Source organism: Pan troglodytes, chromosome 18, assembly GCF_028858775.2.
Source record: "Pan troglodytes isolate AG18354 chromosome 18, NHGRI_mPanTro3-v2.0_pri, whole genome shotgun sequence".
Classification (NCBI taxonomy): Eukaryota; Metazoa; Chordata; class Mammalia; order Primates; family Hominidae; genus Pan; species Pan troglodytes.
In genome coordinates this window covers 66,024,798-66,043,487 of record NC_072416.2, presented here as the reverse complement: position 1 = coordinate 66,043,487, position 18,690 = coordinate 66,024,798, and the positions used below count along the sequence as shown (strand labels likewise).

General features: G+C 52.7%; 1 protein-coding gene across 5 annotated transcripts; it reads left to right on the top strand.

Annotated features, from left to right (window-relative positions):
- The first annotated feature begins 750 nt into the window (after nucleotides 1–750).
- On the top strand, nucleotides 751–14,129 carry DPEP2 (dipeptidase 2). 5 transcript variants are annotated; one of them, XM_009430985.5, is made up of 11 exons: nucleotides 751–874; nucleotides 8,141–8,448; nucleotides 8,762–8,888; nucleotides 9,205–9,334; nucleotides 9,419–9,560; nucleotides 10,219–10,288; nucleotides 10,406–10,582; nucleotides 11,272–11,356; nucleotides 11,999–12,074; nucleotides 13,531–13,666; nucleotides 13,758–14,125. In XM_009430985.5, exons 2-11 carry the CDS (start codon nucleotides 8,186–8,188, stop codon nucleotides 14,010–14,012), a joined length of 1,461 nt encoding a protein of 486 aa, XP_009429260.1. In that variant the 5' UTR covers nucleotides 751–874; nucleotides 8,141–8,185; the 3' UTR covers nucleotides 14,013–14,125. The 5 variants fall into 5 exon arrangements, with proteins under 5 accessions (XP_009429260.1, XP_063652375.1, XP_009429261.1 ...); XM_009430986.4 differs by lacking the exon at nucleotides 751–874 and adding an exon at nucleotides 7,043–7,192; XM_063796304.1 differs by lacking the exon at nucleotides 751–874 and adding an exon at nucleotides 7,072–7,304.
- The last annotated feature ends 4,561 nt before the right edge of the window (nucleotides 14,130–18,690 follow it).

The window sequence follows — 18,690 nt, the reverse complement described above, 5'->3', positions numbered from 1 at the left end:
CGTCTCTACTAAAAATACAAAAATTTGCTGGACATGGTGGTGCATGCCTGTAGCCCCAGCTACTAGGGAGGCTGAAGTTGGAGAATTGCTTGAACCTGGGAGGCGGAGGTTGCAGTGAGCCAAAGCGGCACCACTGCACTCCAGCCTGGGCAACAGAGCAAGATCCTGTCTCAAAAAAAAAAAAAAAAAAGAAAAGAAAAAAGGCCGGGCGCAGTGGCTCATGCCTGTAATCCCAGCACTTTCAGAGGCCAAGGCTGGTGGATCACCCGAGGTCAGGAGTTCGAGACAATCCAGCCTCATCAACATGGTGAAACCCCATCTCTACTAAAAAAAAATACAAAAATTAGCCAGCCTGGTGGTGCATGCCTGTAATCCCATGTACTTGGGAGGCTGAGGCAGGAGAATCGCTTGAACCTGGAAGGTGGAGGTTGCAGTGAGCCGAGATCGTGCCATCGCACTCCAAAAAAAAAAAAAAAAAAAGCACCCCAGGAATGTTGGACAGAGAGGCTGGCGGGGTAGGGGTTGGTTGGTAAGGCTTGAGCAGAAGGTTCTAGATGCATTCAGGAGATAAAGATGCATTTGGGGTTATTGCACTTCTCCTAGAAACATAAACATTGACTTCCTTTTGTGGAAGAAAAATGTTATGTTAGCTATTTGACGTTTCAGGAAGGGTGGCTTCAGCTTGGTGATTGGAGGATGTTTGTCTACGGTGGCCAGGCCGCTTTCTGGCTTGGAAGACTATTGTTTCTTGGGAATTGTCTGTATCAGACATCATGGGAGCAGATCCAGGGCGACATCAAAAGGAAGCATGAGTCTCCAGGACCAGAGGGGCTTGGATGCAGATGATCATCATCTGGGCACTGCTGGATACTGAGTAAGCCCCAGCTGCACCCCACCTCTGCACTCTGAGCATGGGAGGCAGCCTGTGCAGCTATAACTCAGCCTGACTTTTTCCTTCCCTGCATACTCTTGAAATACACTGGAGATGAGTAGGCGAGTGAGCTGCACACCAGAATAAGTTTGGTCGTTGGAGCAAACTGTTTCTACTGCTGCCTCCTCTGCAGGTCTTGATTTATGCAAACACTGCATAGAAGAGGAAGTAGAGGGAAAAGCTGTTCACCCACCTACTCCTTCCTGGTAGCAAGATTTCCTATCCTGGCCTTGCCTCAACAGCCCTACCAGTTGGAGGCTGAGGTTGTGCCAAGGCTCTATGGGGGGATGTAGCATCACTGAGGTGGCCAGATTTTGGAGGACAGGAAAGTTTGTGCTATTTGCTGAGACTGGAGAGGCTGGTGAGAGCAGACTCTCCATGAGTTGAAAGCCAAAGAAAGAAATTCGGTAGATTTCTGCAATGAGAAGCCACAGAAGAACTTCAGGCAGGAGGATGCATTAGATCTTGTTTTCATTTTGTTAGAGATGGGGTCTCACTCTGTCGCCCAGGCTAGGGAGCAGTGGTGCCATCATCTCTCCCTGCAACCTTAAACTCCTGGGCTCAGGCGAACCTCCCACCTCAGCCTCGTAAGTACCTGGAACCACAGGCATGCACCACTTTTTTTTTTCCTTTTTCTTAGAGTTCTCATTATGTTGCCTAGACTGGTCTCAAACCTCCGGCTTCAAGAGATCCTCTCACCTCGACCTTCAAATTACTGGGATTACAGGCATGAGCCACCATGTCCGACCAGAGTTTGTTAAAAGAGGAACAGGCCAGGCATGGTGGGCTCACATGAACACTCATGCCCCAGAAGTAAACAAGTGTTAGCCAACCAGGAGGCCTATCCTCCCCCTAACCTCACCCAAAGCCATCTCTGTGCCCTCCCCCTTGCAGGGGAAACAGCACACACTAGTGAAATCTTGTCTTAGTGTGTCCGGAATTGGTGGGTTCTTGGTCTCACTGAGTTCTAGAATGAAGCTGCGGACCCTCGCGGTGAGTGTTATAGCTCTTAAGGTAGCGCGTCTGGAGTTTGTTTCTTCTGATGTTTGGATGTTTGGAGTTTCTTCCTTCTGGTGGGTTTGTGGTCTTGTTGGCTCAGGAGTGAAGCTGCAAACCTTCGTGGTGAGTGTTACAGCTTTTAAGGCAGCGCGTCTGGAGTCGTTTGTTCCTCCCAGTGGGCTTGTGGTCTCGCTGGCTTCAGGAGTGAAGCTGCAGACCTTCGCGGTGAGTGTTAAAGCTCATAAAAGCAGCGTGGACCCAAAGAGTGAGCAGTAGCAAGATTTACTGCAAAGAGCAAAAGAACAAAGCTTCCACAGTGTGGAAGGGGACCAGAACAGGTTGCCACTGCTGGCTCAGGCAGCCTGCTTTTATTCTCTTATCTGGCCCCACCCACATCCTGCTGATTGGTAGAGCCGAGTGGTCTGTTTTGACAGGGTGCTGATTGGTGCGTTTACAATCCCTGAGCTAGACACAAAGGTTCTCCAAGGCCCCACCAGAGTAGCTAGATACAGAGTGTCAGTTGGTGCATTCACAAACCCTGAGCTAGACACAGGGTGCTGATTGGTGTGTTTACAAACCTTGAGCTAGATACAGAGTGCCGACTGGTGTATTTACAATCCCTGAGCTAGACATAAAGGTTCTCCAAGGCCCCACTAGAGTAGCTAGATACAGAGTGTCGATTGGTGCACTCACAAACGCTGAGCTAGACACAGGGTGCTGATTGGTGTGTTTACAAACCTTGAGCTAGATACTGAGTGCCGATTGGTGTATTTACAATCCCTGAGCAAGACATAAAGATTCTCCACGTCCCCACCAGACTCAGGAGCACAACTGGCTTCACCCAGTGGATCCCGCACCAGGGATGCAGGTGGAGCTGCCTGCCAGTCCCGCGCCATGCGCCCGCACTCCTCAGGCCTGTGGTGGTCGATGGGACTGGGCGCAGTGGAGCAGGGGGCGGCGCTCACCGGGGAGGCTCCGGCCGCAGAGGAGCCCATGGAGGGGGTGGGAGGCTCAGGCATGGAGGGCTGCAGGTCCCGAGCCCTGCCCCTCCGGGAAGGCAGCTAAGGCTCGGTGAGAAATCGAGCGCAGCGCCGGTGAGCTGGCACTGCTGGGGGACCCAGTACATCCTCCGCAGCCACTGGCCCAGGTGCTAAGTCCCTCATTGCCTGGGGCCGGCAGGGCCCGCAGGCCGCTCCGAGTGCAGGCCCGCCAAGCCCACGCCCACCCGAAACTCCAGCTGGCCCACAAGCGCTGCTCGCAGCCCCGGTTCCCACTCGCGCCTCTCCCTCCACACCTCCCTGCAAGCTGAGGGAGCTGGCTCTGGCCTTGGCCAGCCCAGAAAGGGGCTCCTACAGTGCAGCGCTGGGCTGAAGAGCTCTTCAAGTGCCGCCAAAGTGGGAGCCCAGGCAGAGGAGGCGCCGACAGCGAGCGAGGGCTGTGAGGGCTGCCAGCACGCTGTCACCTCTCATTAGGAGCTGCCAATATCAGTGGCACAGACCTGAGCACAGGGATAATTTGGGGTCAGAGGCTACAGTCTAAGTTAGCTAGATGCTGGCAGTGGGCAGAGTGGAAACAAGGCAGAGGCAGGGAAACTCAGGGCCTGACTCCAGAGCCGACCCTAAGTGTCACCGCTGATTCCTCCTTACTGTCTCCCACCAACCCTGCTTCAAAGCATCTCCAAATCCTGTGGGTTCAACTTCCAAACATGTCCCAGGAATGTCTCCTTCCTGTTCCCACTGCTTCTCCCCCTTACAGGCCCCTTCATTCCTTACCCCTCCTGATCTCCTGGCCTCCAGCCCATTCCCTACAGAAAAGCCATACCTATTTCTTCCATTTTAAAAAATGTGAGCTGGGCGCGGTGGCTCATGCCTGTAATCCTAGCACTTTGGGAGGCCAAGGTGAGTGGATCACGAGGTCGGGAGATCAAGACCATCCTGGCTAACACGGTGAAACCCCATCTCTACTAAAAATACAAAAAATTAGCCAGGCGTGTTGGCGGGCACCTATAATCCCAGCTACTCGGGAGGCTGCGGCAGGAGAATGGCCTGAACCCGGGAGGCGGAGCTTGCAGTGAGCCGAGATTGTGCCACTGCACTCCAGCCTGGGCGACAGAGCGAGATTCCATCTCAAAATAAATAAACAAATAAATATAAAAATAAAAAATTTGGCCAAGGGTCGGGGGTGGCTCATGCCTGTAATCCCAGCACTTTGGGAGGTCAAGGCAGGCGGATCACCTGAGGTCAGGAGTTCGAGACCAGCCTGGCCAACATGGCAAAACCCCATCTCTACTAAAAATACAAAAATTAGCCGGGAGTGGTGGCATGCGCCCGTAATCTCAGCTACTCGGGAGGCTGAGGCAGGAGACTCACTTGAACCCAGGAGGCAGAGATTGCAGTGAGCCAAGACTGCACCATTGCACTCCAGCCTGGGCAACAAGAATGAAACTCTGTCTCAGAAAATAATAATAATAATAATAATAATAATAATAATATCATTATCTATTTTTTTACAGACAGGGTCTTGCCCTGTCACCCAGGCTGGAATGCTATGGTGTCATCATAATGCTCACTGCAACTACAAGTCTGGGTGTGTCTGTGATTCGCTTTGTATGGTCCCCTCAAGGCCAAGTTTGAGGACTGAAGTTGCATATCATGGAAAATTGTGTTGTCTGGCTTATCTCCTACAGAGACAGTGCTCACTTTTACTGGCTCAACTCAGCCTGCCTCTGCTGAGCTAGCAGGTACCCCAAGTCCCAGGAGGTCAGACATTCGGGCTCTGGAGAGAAGCTTAAAAAAAAATTCAAAAAGTTGGCCAAGTGCGGTGGCTCACACCTATAATCCCAGCGCTTTGGGAGGCCGAGGTGGGTGGATTACCTGAGGTCAGGAGTTCAAGACCAGCCTGAACAAAATGGAGAAACCCCATCTCTACTAAAAAATACAAAATTAGTCAGGTGTGGTGGCACATGCCTGTAATTCCAGTGACTCAGGAGGCTGAGGCAGGAGAATCACTTGAACCCAGGAGGTGGAGGTTGCAGTGAGCCAAGATCACATCATTGCCCTCCAGCCTGGGCAACAGGAGCAAAACTTTGTCCCAAAAAAAAAAGAAAAAAAATTCAAAAAGTTGAATTCTCCTCACCTACTCTGTCAGCTGTTATTTATTTATTCCTACCTACCCCTTCCTTATTTTTACATTTTTCAAACTGACAAATAATAATTGACCAGCCTGGGCAATATAGTGAGACCCTGTCTCTAAAAAAAAAAAAAAAAAATAGCCGAGTGTGGTGGCGAGTACCTGTAGTCCCAGACTCGGGAGGCTGAAGTGGGAGGATTGATTGAACCTGAGAGGTTAAGGCTGCAGTGAGCTGAGACTGCACCACTGCAGTCCAGCCTGGGTGACAGAGCAAGACCTTATCTCAAAAACAATAATAATAATTTGCACATATTCATGGGGTACATAGTGATTTTTGTTTTTGTTGTTTTTGTTGTTGTTGTTTTTTGGCGGGGGGAGACAGGGTCTCGCTCTGTCTTCCAGGCTGAAGTTCAGTGGCCCAATCTCGGCTCACTGCAACCTCTGCCTCCTGGGTTGAAACGATTCTCCCACCTCAGCCTCCCAGGTATTTGGGACTACAGGCGCGCACCACCAAGCCCGGCTAATGTTTGTATTTTTAATAGAGATGGGGTTTCCCCATGTTGGCCAAGCTGGTCTCGAACTCCTGACCTCAGATGATCCACCCACCTCGGCCTCCCAAAGTGCTGGGATCACGGGTGTGAGTCACTGCGCCCCACCCATAGTGATGTTTCAATACATATAACACATAATGATCAGGTTCAGTTCCTCATTCTTTATGCCCCTTACCTCTTGGGGCTCTCAGAATAAACTGTTTATCCCCAAACCCACATCTTTGACCTGGAGACCAGCAAATCCAAGAGCTTCTCCTCCCTCTCACTATTCCAGTGGGTGTGGGGAGCTGCTGACCAGCAGTGGATGATGGAGAGAAGGAGGGAAGCCTGTGTTGGGGTACCCAAACCACCCAGATCTGGGACACGCCCTAATGTTCTCTGAAGCAGAGCCCAAGAGGACTCACCATCTGCAGTGGGCCTCCCTATAGAACCCTCCAGCAGGGCTGGGCACAGTGGCTCGCATCTATACTCCCAGCACTTTGGGAGGCCAAGGCGAGATCATCACTTGAAGCCAGAAGTTTGAGACCAGCCTGGGCAAGAAGGCAAGACAGTCTTTAATTTAAAAAAAAAAAAAAAAAAAAAAAAAAGCCCACGTGCGGTAGCTCACTCCAGTAATCCCAGCATTTTGGGAGGCTGAGGCAGGCAGATTGCTTGAGACCAGGAGTTCGAGACCAGCCTGGGCAACATGGCAAAACCCCATCTCTACTAAACATACAAAATTTAGCCGGGCGTGGTGGCGCATGCCTGTAGTCCCAGCTACTCGGGAAGTTAAGGCACAAGAATCGCTTGAACCCAGGAGGCGGAGATTGCAGTGAGCCAAGATTGTGCCACTACCCTCTAGCCTGGGCAACAAAGTGAGACTCTGTCTCAAAACAAACAAAAAAAGGCCCCCTTCGGCAGCAGTAGACGTGACAGTTAACCCACCTCGAGCACTTGGCCATCGATCTGCCTTCCTCCTGGACAGCAGACACTGGGCAACATCAAGTGTGCAGTCCCTAAAATACATCAAATCTGGGATCACTTCCCCTCCTGGGTAGCTTGGGACCTCCAGTCCCTTTGGAAGAGTTGGTTCATTTTCTTTTTAGGAGGCCTTCTTGAATCTCTAGTCGTCGTCAGGCTTAGGTCACACTACCCATGCACTGATCAGCCCTGCCACGTGGGGGAGGCTCCAAAAAATGAAGCGGTTCCAGGGGTGCCAAGGTTCAGAGCAGAGTCTTGAGAGCCTGAGGGGCAGGAGGAGGCAAAGGTCTCTGAGGACGAAGGGGTTTGGCCACAGTCCCGGAAGATCTCAGGTCGTGGGGCTTCTGTGAGCGGGCACATCCCCTGTGCCTGTGTGATTGTGAGCTTGTGTGCTTGTGTGGTTGGGGGTCCTTCCTGGAGGAGGCACCTAGGTTGAGGGCCCCAGGCCGGGAATGGGGTGGGGCCTGTCGTCAAGGAAGGGACTCAGCCCTGGAGGTTTCTGTGAGAGCTCAAGCCACAGGAGCCACAAGATAAGAGGAGTGTGGCTGCAGAACCCAGGTGGCAGGCCTTTCCTCAGGCCCCTTACTCCTGACCTGGACGAGGCCGGGGCTTCCTCAAGGAGGTAGGAGGTATCCTGGCCAGCAGATCAGCCAGAAGCTCTAGGAGGAAGGTGCTGCGGCCGGGGACCCTGCTGCCCTAGACAAGACTTCATTTCCTTCCATGCAGATGGCTATGTGGGTTCCTGCTCTGTTGAGTGAATGTTCCCTGGCAGTGGCCAGATGCTTGCTGCGCTCTCATACCTCCACTGGGGTCCTGGGGAGGTGTGGCAGCTCCTTAGGAAGGAGCTCTTTCCTAAGGCTGATTGGAGAATGTGCAGTCGGGGTGGGGGGCGGAGGAGTGCTCCTGACAGGTCCTAGTAGCTGGGAGATTCCCCAGAGTATAGGCTTGAGGGCCTAAGTTACGGGAGAGAGAAGGTCAGGGCCAGGGGGCCCCTTCCTGAATCCAGTCCACAGGGTTAACCCCTCATTTCCAGAGCCTATCTTCTCCCCCACACCCACCCACACAACCCAGCACCAGGAAATCCAGAGCCCAGAGCACTGTGGTCACAGGGACACATGTGGCCCTGGGTGTGGCCGGGACACGTTGCAGGCGGTTGGGGACATGACGTGGTCTGCAGATCTCCCAGGGCAGGGCAGAGGGCCACTGTTTGGGGGAAGCACCCCAGGCCCTCTCTCTTAGAGAGAGAGCCTAGGGGCAGCAGAGGAGCCACCTGGGTCGGCCCCCTGGGGACAGCGGGAGGAGTAAAAGGGAGGGTGGAGGGCCCTAAGACAGGCCGCGAGTGGGCGCCCAGGACAGGGATCCGCCCAGCCGGCGGGAGCGCCCTTGGGGATGACGGCGGGAGGGCTGGGCGCCCCCTGGTGGCTGTACTGGGCGGTGCTGCCGCTCTCCGCACAACCTTCGCGGGGCCCTGTGACTTCGTTACCCTCCTCTTGAGGCCACGCCGCCGCGTGGCCTGAATCGAGGGTCGGGACTCCATCGTCGCGCTCTGCCCCTCGCCCGCCCCTCTCAGGCTCTCTGACTGCCACCCCTGCCTGCCTGCCCGGCCCTGCACAACATGCAGCCCTCCGGCCTCGAGGGTCCCGGCACGTTTGGTCGGTGGCCTCTGCTGAGTCTGCTGCTCCTGCTGCTGCTGCTCCAGCCTGTAACCTGCGCCTACACCACGCCAGGCTCCCCCAGAGCCCTCACCACGCTGGGCGCCCCCAGAGCCCACACCATGCCGGGCACCTACGCTCCCTCGACCACACTCAGTAGTCCCAGCACCCAGGGCCTGCGAGAGCAGGCACGGGCCCTGATGCGGGACTTCCCGCTCGTGGACGGGTGCGTAATTGCTGCAAGGGGGCGATGGGAGCTGAGCACACTACTGGGCAAGGGAGGGTCCCAGAGTATGCAGGGCTGTGGAGGAGGCTCCCTCACACCACCCCTGGATGCCCTCTCTCCCGTCATGCATGAGTACCCTTTCCCCTCTGTCATCCCCTCTTGGGTGGGCACTCCTAGCCCGGGCCTCAGAGGATCTCAGTATAGTCAAGTGACAATGAGGGATGGGGATCCCCAGATGTGTCCTTCCTGAACTGGAGGGCTAAGAGGCTCATCTGTCTGTTCTTCACCTGACCCTGGCTTGACATCCCTCCAGCCACAACGACCTGCCCCTGGTCCTAAGGCAGGTTTACCAGAAAGGGCTACAGGATGTTAACCTGCGCAATTTCAGCTACGGCCAGACCAGCCTGGACAGGCTTAGAGATGGCCTCGTGGGCGCCCAGGTACCACAGGGATACACGAGGTGCCACAGCATGGCTGCTGGGGGATGATGGGGAGAGTGGGGACCCCAGAGATCACAAGTTAGTCACGTGAGAACTCAGTTACCATAGTGACCCAAAAAGTGTCATGATATGGATGCTGGGGGCTGCAGAGGCTACAGTGAGCCAGCTTGGTGGCCAGGAAGACCCTGTGGAAGAAGCAGTACATTACATGTGGCCTCCTGGCCCACTGGGTGCTCTGTCAGCTGTGGAGGCTGTGAGCAGTCCAGGGTCCTCCAAAGCAGCCCCCGTCCAAGCCAAACCCTGGCCTTCCCCCCAGTTCTGGTCAGCCTATGTGCCATGCCAGACCCAGGACCGGGATGCCCTGCGCCTCACCCTGGAGCAGATTGACCTCATACGCCGCATGTGTGCCTCCTATTCTGAGCTGGAGCTTGTGACCTCGGCTAAAGGTAGGCAAGTTGATGGGAAGCGTTAGGAACTTGATTGAGCTACTCCAGCCCTGGAAAGTAATCACCTGACCTACCTGCCCCCAGCTCTGAACGACACTCAGAAATTGGCCTGCCTCATCGGTGTAGAGGGTGGCCACTCGCTGGACAATAGCCTCTCCATCTTACGTACCTTCTACATGCTGGGAGTGCGCTACCTGACGCTCACCCACACCTGCAACACACCCTGGTGAGCCTAGTGCAGATGGTGTGGGACCGCTGAGGCAGGGGCAGAGATCTGCCTGAGGTCACTGTGGGCCCAGAACAAGCTTTACCCATGGGATCTGGCACTGACTCTGGAGTGGGGAGGGGAGCTGGGATTCTGGTTTTCAGAATACGACTTGACCCCTGGCCAGACGCGGTGGCTCATGCCTGTAATCCCAAAACTTTGGGAGGCTGAGGCGGACAGATAACTTAAGGCCAGGAGTTCGAGACCAGCCTGGCCAAGATGGTGAAACCCTATCTTGACGAAAAACACAAAAATTAGCCAGGTGTGGTGGTGCGTGCCTGTAATCCCAGATACTCAGGAGGCTGAGGCATGAGAATCTCTTGAACCCAGGAGGTGCAGGTTGCAGTGAGCTGAGATGGCACGACAGCACCACTGCACTCCTGCCTGGGTGACAGAGCGAGACTCTATTGCCAAAAAAAAAAAAAAAAAAAAAGAAAAGGAAAAAAAAGACTGGACCCAGCAGGGCCCTCCTGCTGCCAGGCATGGCCCATTTGCAGGGCCCATTTTGGATCCCTGTTTTTGTTTCAGGGGGGTGCAGGGATGGAGGGTGGGTAGGGCCTCTAGACTCCTGAGGCCGAGGAACAGCTACCAGTCAGACTGCTTCCTGGCCACCCTGCAGGGCAGAGAGCTCCGCTAAGGGCGTCCACTCCTTCTACAACAACATCAGCGGGCTGACTGACTTTGGTGAGGTGAGGACCCTGGTTCACACTCCACCCCAAACAAATGTGCACACCCCAGCTGTTTCTTACAAATAAATGTATACACATGTGCACCCCTGATACCCTTCTCCCAACATGTCCCTGCAGAAGGTGGTGGCAGAAATGAACCGCCTGGGCATGATGGTAGACTTATCCCACGTCTCAGATGCTGTGGCACGGCGGGCCCTGGAAGTGTCACAGGCACCTGTGATCTTCTCCCACTCGGCTGCCCGGGGTGTGTGCAACAGTGCTCGGAATGTTCCTGATGACATCCTGCAGCTTCTGGTGAGAAACTGCCCAGCCCAGGAACCTAAAGCAAGAGGTTCAAACCAGGAGCCCTTTGGCCAGGCACAGTGGCTCACACCTGTAATCCCAGCACTTTGGGAGGCTGAGGTGGGCTGATCACTTGAGGTCAGGAGTTCAAGACCAGCCTGGCCAACATGGGGAAACCCCGTCTCTACTAAAAATACAAAAATTAGCCGGGTGTGATGGCATATTCCTGTAATCCCAGCTACTTGGGAGGCTGAGGCAGGAGAATCTCTGGAACCTGGGAGGCGGAGGTTGCAGTGAGCCAAGATCACGCCACAGCACTCCAGCCTGGGTGACAGAGTAGGACCCTGCCATGGAAAACAAAAACAAAAAACAGGAGCCCTCGAACCTGAGGCCCTGCTCCCTCCACTTCTTCCAACTTCAGGCTGAACAGCTTTTGCCCCACAACCCCACAGTCCACATCCAGGAGTGGGGGGTTCTAGATGGTAAATATGTATATTCCTCTACTCCTCAAAGCAAGTGCCAAGACACCTATGCCAGACCAGGGCCTAGACTCCTCCATTCATACAAAACCAGAGAGGTGAAGTTTCCGCTGACTCCTGAAGTCAGAGCTGAACACCCTCTCCAGGGATCCAGAGGGTGGCAGGGCAGGAATGCAGTTTGCTGAGGGGCCAGGCTAAGTGTCCACTTGCCCGCCCCTGCAGAAGAAGAACGGTGGCGTCGTGATGGTGTCTTTGTCCATGGGAGTAATACAGTGCAACCCATCAGCCAATGTGTCCACTGTGGCAGGTAACTCCCTCTCCCGGGCTCTCTGAACAGTTCTGATTTGCACCTGAAGACTTGGGAGGGCCCCAGGACTGTCCCAGTGGTTTCACTGAAAAAAATGCAGTGATGGACAGTACACAGCACGTTGGTCACATGGAGCCACAGAGTCAGTGCTGCGGTCCTGATGGGTATAAGGGAGGAAGCCACACATAGAACCTGAGTGCTAACTATCTGCGCCTCTGCGGGGGATCCCCAAAGCACCCTTCCTCGGCCTCTGGCCAAGAGACTAGAAGGGGAAGGCCCCTTAGGTCTCTGGGGTCTTTGTCAGTTGTACTCTTTGTCCCTCCGTCATCTCCCACAACCATAGAAAAGAGTTCCTACCAGGTTCTCAAAGAGACTAGAGGCAGGTTTAATCCTAGGTGGGAAATGGCCCAGACAAGTGGCTCTGTGGATCCACTCCAAACCTGAAATCCAGGCCAGAACCAGCTGAATCCATTCAGGTCAAACCTCAGGCTTCTCAGGTTGCCAAGCTATGTGGCAGGCCATAAAGGAATTAGCCTGCCTGGCCCACAGGCTGCAAGAAGGAGACTCAGTGCCATCCAGCCCCAGTGGCACCCCTGCCCTGGAAGCCCTACGCAGCTGACTCTCCACCTGCCCCCTCCCCAGATCACTTCGACCACATCAAGGCTGTCATTGGATCCAAGTTCATCGGGATTGGTGGAGATTATGATGGGGCCGGCAAGTGAGTGCCTTCCCTGTGGCTTGTCTTGGGCTAGCTGTACAGCAGTGGGGCCTTCACGGTCACCATAGCCATCACGTCCTTTAGGCCTTGACCACACTCCCGGGATCAGTTCTCTGGGCTCTCCTGTTTGTCTTCATCCCAGTGATCCCACTCTAGGACATTATACTTGGCCAAACCACCAGACAGAGCTCATCTGCCCAGCACTGCACGTACCCCCAAGCCCAGGAGACTCACTCTCCCTGAGCAGACCATCAGCAAGGTCTGGTGTGAGCCCTGTGCACAGTGGCTGTGTTTGCAACCACTGTTTTCTGAAGAAGCTCTTCCTCTCCTTCTCCTTCTCCTTTTCTTCCTCGTCCTCTTTCTTCTTCTTTGTCTCCTCCTCCTCCTTCTTTCTTCTTCTCCTTCTCCTTCTTCTTTCTTCCTTTTCTTCTTCTTCTTCTCAGGGTCTTGCTCTGTTGGCCAGACTGGGGTGCAGTGGCGCAATCTTGGCTCACTGCAGCCTTGACTTTCTGGGCTCAAGCGATCCTGCCATCTCAGCCTGCAAGTAGCTGGGGCTACAGGCATGTGTCATCATGCCCAGATAATTTTATTTTTGGCAGAGATGGGGTCTCGTGTTGCCCAGGCTGCTCTTGAACTCCTGGACTCAAGTGATTCTCCTGCCTTGGCCTCCTAAAGTGTGGGATTACAGGCCTAAGCCACCTCACTGGGCCTTTTCTTCTTTTTTTCTTTTCTTTTCTTTTTTTTTTTTTTTTTTTGAGACAGAGGCTCACTCTGTTGCCCAGCCTGGAGTGCAGTGGCACAATCTCGGCTCACTGCAACCTCTGCTTCCTGAGTTCCAGCGATTCTCCTGCCTCAGCTTCCCAAGTAGCTGGGATTACAGGTGTGCGCCATGATGCCCAGCTAATTTATTTTTCCTTTCTTTCTTTCTTTCTTTTCTTTCTTTCTTTCTTTTCTTTCTTTCTTTCCTTTCTTTCCTTTCTTTCTTCCTTTTTTGTCTTTCTTTCTTTCTTTTCTTTCTTTCTTTCCTTTCTTTCCTTTCTTTCTTTCTTTTTTGTCTTTTTAGTAGAGATTGGGTTTCACCATGTTGGCCAGGCTGGTCTCAAACTCCTGACCTCAAGTGATCCGCCCACCTTGGCCTCCCAAAGTGCTGGGATTACAGGTGTGAGCCACCATACCTGGCCATTTTCTTCTTTTTAACTCTGGTTGGTAGGGGGGACCATTTGCATTCAGTAAAAGGCATAGATCTTAATAGTATGATTCAATAAGTTTTGATAAATATTCAAGGAGGTTTTGAGGCCTCCTTCTGAAGGATAAAGAGCAGAGGAGAATTACCTACTCTCTCCAAGTCTCCACTTCCCATACCTGACCAGGGCTGGGGTTTCATAGACCCTGGACTGTGGTTCTGAGTCATGATCAGGGAATCAGGTCTGAAACCCACTGGCTGGTGGCCACACAGATTCCCTCAGGGGCTGGAAGACGTGTCCACATACCCGGTCCTGATAGAGGAGTTGCTGAGTCGTGGCTGGAGTGAGGAAGAGCTTCAGGGTGTCCTTCGTGGAAACCTGCTGCGGGTCTTCAGACAAGTGGAAAAGGTACTCTGGGCTGGGCAAGAGAGTAGCCAAGGGGTCTGAGCAGGTGTATCAAGGAGAGCTGTGGAAGCTGAGCACCGACTGCCACCTCTAGGTACAGGAAGAAAACAAATGGCAAAGCCCCTTGGAGGACAAGTTCCCGGATGAGCAGCTGAGCAGTTCCTGCCACTCCGACCTCTCACGTCTGCGTCAGAGACAGAGTCTGACTTCAGGCCAGGAACTCACTGAGATTCCCATACACTGGACAGCCAAGTTACCAGCCAAGTGGTCAGTCTCAGAGTCCTCCCCCCACATGGCCCCAGTCCTTGCAGTTGTGGCCACCTTCCCAGTCCTTATTCTGTGGCTCTGATGACCCAGTTAGTCCTGCCAGATGTCACTGTAGCAAGCCACAGACACCCCACAAAGTTCCCCTGTTGTGCAGGCACAAATATTTCCTGAAAATAAATGTTTTGGACATAGAAACAGACCTGAGTTTCCTTCTCTGCAATGGGGACTGGTGGCATCGTCTCCCAGTGCTGGTGGTTGGTGGGGGATCCTTCATTTCAGCCACCAGTTGTTCAAGGAAAGACTGTTGACAGGAGCCTGAGGTGACCCAGGTGATTGGGCTCAGCACTGGATGAAAACAGTGGTGGATCCGGTGGCAGGAGGTGGACCCTATTCCGTGTTCCCTCTGAGTAGCTCATCTCTATTTATTTATTTATTTAATTTATTTATTTATTTATTTATTTACTTTTGAGGCAGAGTCTCACTTTGTCACCCAGGCTGGAGTACAGTGGCGCAATCATAGCTCACTGCAGCTTTGAACTCTTGGGCTCAAATGAAGCTTCTGCTTCAGCCTCTCAAGTAGCTGGGTCTATAGGCGTGCACCACCACACTCAGCTAATTTATTTTTATTTTAACTTTCTGGATTTTTTTTTTTCTTTGAGACAGAGTCTTGGTCTGTCACCCAGGCTGGAGTGCAGTGGCACAATCTTGGCTCACTGCAAGCTCTGCCTCCCGGGTTCAAGCAATTCTCCTGTCTCAGCCTCCCGAGCAGCTAGGACTAGAGGCGCCCGCCACCATGCCCAGCTAATTTTTGTATTTTTAGTAGAGATGGGGTTTCACCTTGTTGGTGAGGCTGCTCTCGAACTCCTGACCTCAGGTGATTCACCCGCCTCGGCCTCCCAAAGTGCTGGGGGATTATAGGTGTGAGCCACTGGGCCTGGCTTTTTGTTTTTTGAGATGGAGTCTTGCTCCGTCTCCCAGGCGGGAATGCAGTGGCGTGATCTTGGCTCACTGCAACCTCAGCCTCCCGATTTCAAGCGATTCTCCAGCCTCAGTGTCCTGAACAGCTGGGACTACAGGCATGCACCACCATGCCCAGCTGATTTTTCTTTTTTCAGTAGAGAAGGAGTTTCACCATATTGGCCAGGCTGGTCTCGAACTCCTCACCTCGTGATCCACCTGCCTCGGGCTCCCAAAGTGTTGGGATTACAAGCGTGAGCCACCGCATCCAGCCAGCTTTCTTTTTTTCGTTACTTCACTTAGAAGGAGGATTTTTAAATTTTTTTATAGAGACAGGGATCTCCCTATGTTGCCCAGGCTGGTCTCGAACTCCTGGACTCAAGCAATCCTCCCACCTTGGCCTCCCAAAGTGCTAGGATTACAGGAGTAAGCCACTGTGCCCAGATGGAGTAGGGTAACTTTGATTTACCTAGCCAACCATAAGCAAACATTTTAAACTGTGCTTATGTATTATTTTGATAACATTTAAAAAATTAATTGTAACTTCATGCCCTGTCCTTTTCACATGTCTAATGTAGGAAATAGGGAGTCCTCTGAACCTCTTCCAGTTCTGGGGGCTGCCCATTAAAACAATACTTTTTTTTTTTTTTCCTGAGACAGGGTCTCTGTCACCGCTGGAGTGCAGTGGCACAATCATGCCTCACTGCAGCCTCAACCCCCTGGGCTCAAGTGATCCTCCCCACTCTGTTTCCTGAGTAGCTGGGACCATAGGCGCGCACCACCATGTCCAGCTAATTTTTGTATTTTTTGTAGATACGAGGTTTCACCATGTTGCCCAGGCTGGTCTCAAACTGCCAGACTCAAGTGATCCACCCACCTTGCCCTCCCAAAGTGCTGGGATTACAGGCGTGTGCCACTATGCCCAGCAAAACAATTTAAAATAATAGGCTGAGAGCGGTGGTTCACACCTGTAATCCCAGCACTTTGGGAGGCCAAGGCAGGCGGATCACAAGGTCAGAAGATCGAGACCATCCTGGCTAGCACGGTGAAACCCCATCTCTACTAAAGACGCAAAACATTAGCCGGCCGTGGTGTCACGCGCCTGTGGTCCCAGCTACTTGGGAGACTGAGGCAGGAAAATCGCTTGAACCCAGGAAGCAAAGGTTGCAGTGAGCCGAGATCACGCCACTGCACTCCAGCCTGGGTGACAGAGTAGCACACAAAACAAAAAAAAACACAAAACAAACCCAAAAACAACAACAAAACAAAACTAAGCTAAAATAATAATGATAATAATAATAATAATATAGGAAACAGGTGCACATGCAATGCTTCTGCACTTTTCTTAAACTATTAGCAAAGTTGCCATTCTTCATGTTGTTCCAAGTCACTTAAATAAAGACCTTCTGGGCAGGCCGGGGAGGTTTATGGGAGACCAAAATAAACATGACCTTTCTCTGCCCTTCCTGAGAGAACCAAAGCTAGAAGCAGCTGGGTCACACTTGGCCATTAACCCCCAGGCATGAGGAGGAGCAGACAGCAACCAACAAGGGGAAGTGGTCGCCAGAGGCCAAGGCCCTTCTTGAGGTGCCCAGAAGGGGATGCCCACTTATCAGGGAGCCCAGGTGGAAAAACAAGAGACAGACAGACGCAGAGGGAAGATAATTTAGATTCGGTCTGTGTCATTGGCCTTTCTCAGCAGCAACTGGCCCAGGAAGTTCAGATGCTACCCAGATTCAGGGTTTTTTTGTTTGTTTGTTTTGAGACGGAATTTCCTCTTGTTGCCCAGGCTGGAGTGCAGTGGCGCGATCTCAGCTCACTAGAACCTCTGCCTCCCAGGTTCAAGTGATTCTCCTGCCTCAGCCTCCCGAGTAGCTGGGATTACAGGCACCTGCCACCAGGACCGGCTAATTTTTTTTGTATTTTTAGTACAGACGGGGTTTCACTATGTTGGCCAGGCTGCTCTCGAACTCCTGACCTCGGGTGATCCACCCAACTTGGCCTCCCAAAATGCTGGGAATACAGGCGTGAGCCACCATCCCCAGCATTGTTTTTTTTTTTTTTTTTGACAGGGTCTCACTCCCATTGCCCAGGCTGGAGTGCAGTGACACGATCTCAGCTCACTGCAGCCTCAACTTCCTGGCCTCAAGTGATTCTCCTACCTCAGCCTCTGGAGTAGCTGGGACCTCCAGTGCGCACCACCACGCCTGGCTAATACTTTGTATTTTTAGTAAAGACAGGATTTCACCATGTTGCCTAGGCTGGTCTCAAACTCCTGGACTCAAGCAATCTGCTTGCCTTGGCTTCCCAAAGTGCTGGGATTACAGACATGAGCCACTGCGCTGACCCAGATGCAGTTTTTGTTTGTTTTGAGATGGAGTCTTGCTCTGTTGCCCAGGCTGGAGTGCAATGGCGCTATCTCGGCTCACTGCAACCTCCGCCTCCGAGGTTCAAGTGATTCTCCTGCCTCAGCCTCTTCAGTAGCTGGGATTACAGGCACACACCACCCTGCCCAGCTAATTTTTAGTAGAGATGGGGTTTCACTGTGTTGGCCAAGCTGGTCTCAAACTCCTAGACTCAAGCAACCTGCCCGCCTCAGCCTCCCAAAGTGTTAGGATTATAGGGGTAAGCCATCGCATCCGGCCCCAGATGCAGTTTTGAGATCTATTTCCCCTGCACCAGGATTTTTTCAACAGGAAATGACGAGGAGCTGCTGGAAGCTAGCCTTGTATTGTCTTTAAGGAGGATTTCTGCCCCAGGTGAAATAACGTGTCAGACCAAGCCCCCTCATGCTCTCAGGACCAAGAGACCTAGTCTGATCTTGTCCCTCAACTCCATGCCTTAGAGCATCCACCTGTGCCTCCTCCACAACAGTTGTCGTAATGCCCAAACTAGACCTCTGCTGGGCTGTTAGCCAACCCTGGATCCCCTCTCCACTCCTCCATGCCCGATCCAGACCTTTGAAGCAAGGTTCAGCTACTGCTGTGGTGCCTCCCCCAACCCCCATGACCCTGATTAGCCCTCACCAGCACTACCCATGATTTCCCTTAGCCAGTATCACCATAATAAAGAAATGAGATGCAAACTGATCAGGGTGCAGGTAGATCTCTTCCCGAGAGGATAACTGTTAACTAACATTTGATGTGTAGACTTTTCTGGGGTCTTTTTGTGTCCGGAATTGGTGGGTTCTTGGTCTCACTGACTTCAAGAATGAAGCCACAGACCCTCGCGGTGAGTGTTACAGTTCTTAAAGGTGGCGTGTCCGGAATTTGTTCCTTCTGATGGTCGGATGTGTTCGGAGTTTCTTCCTTCTGGTGGGTTCGCGGTCTCGCAGGCTCAGAAGTGAAGCTGAAGACCTTCGTGGTGTCACAGGTCTCAAGGCGGCGAGTCCGGAGTTCTTCGTTCCTCCCCGTGGGTTCATGGCCTCGCTGGCTTCGGGAGTGAAGCTGCAGACTTTCACAGTGAGTATTACAACTCATAAAGACAGTATAGATCCAAAAACGGAATAGCCGCAACAGCCATTGCAAACAGCAAAAGAACAAAGCTCCTACTGCCTGGAAGAGAACCCCAGCAAGTTGCTACTGAAAGAGCAAGCAGCCTGCTTTTATTGTCTTATCTGGCCCCACCCACATCCTGCTGATTGGTCCATTTTACAGAGAGCAGATTGGTCTGTTTTACAGAGAGCTGATGTGCCCGTTTTGACAGGGTGCTGACTGGTGCGTTTACAATCCCTGAGCTAGACACAAAAGTTCTCCACGTCCCCACTAGATTAGCTAGATACAGAGTGTCGATTGGTGCATTCA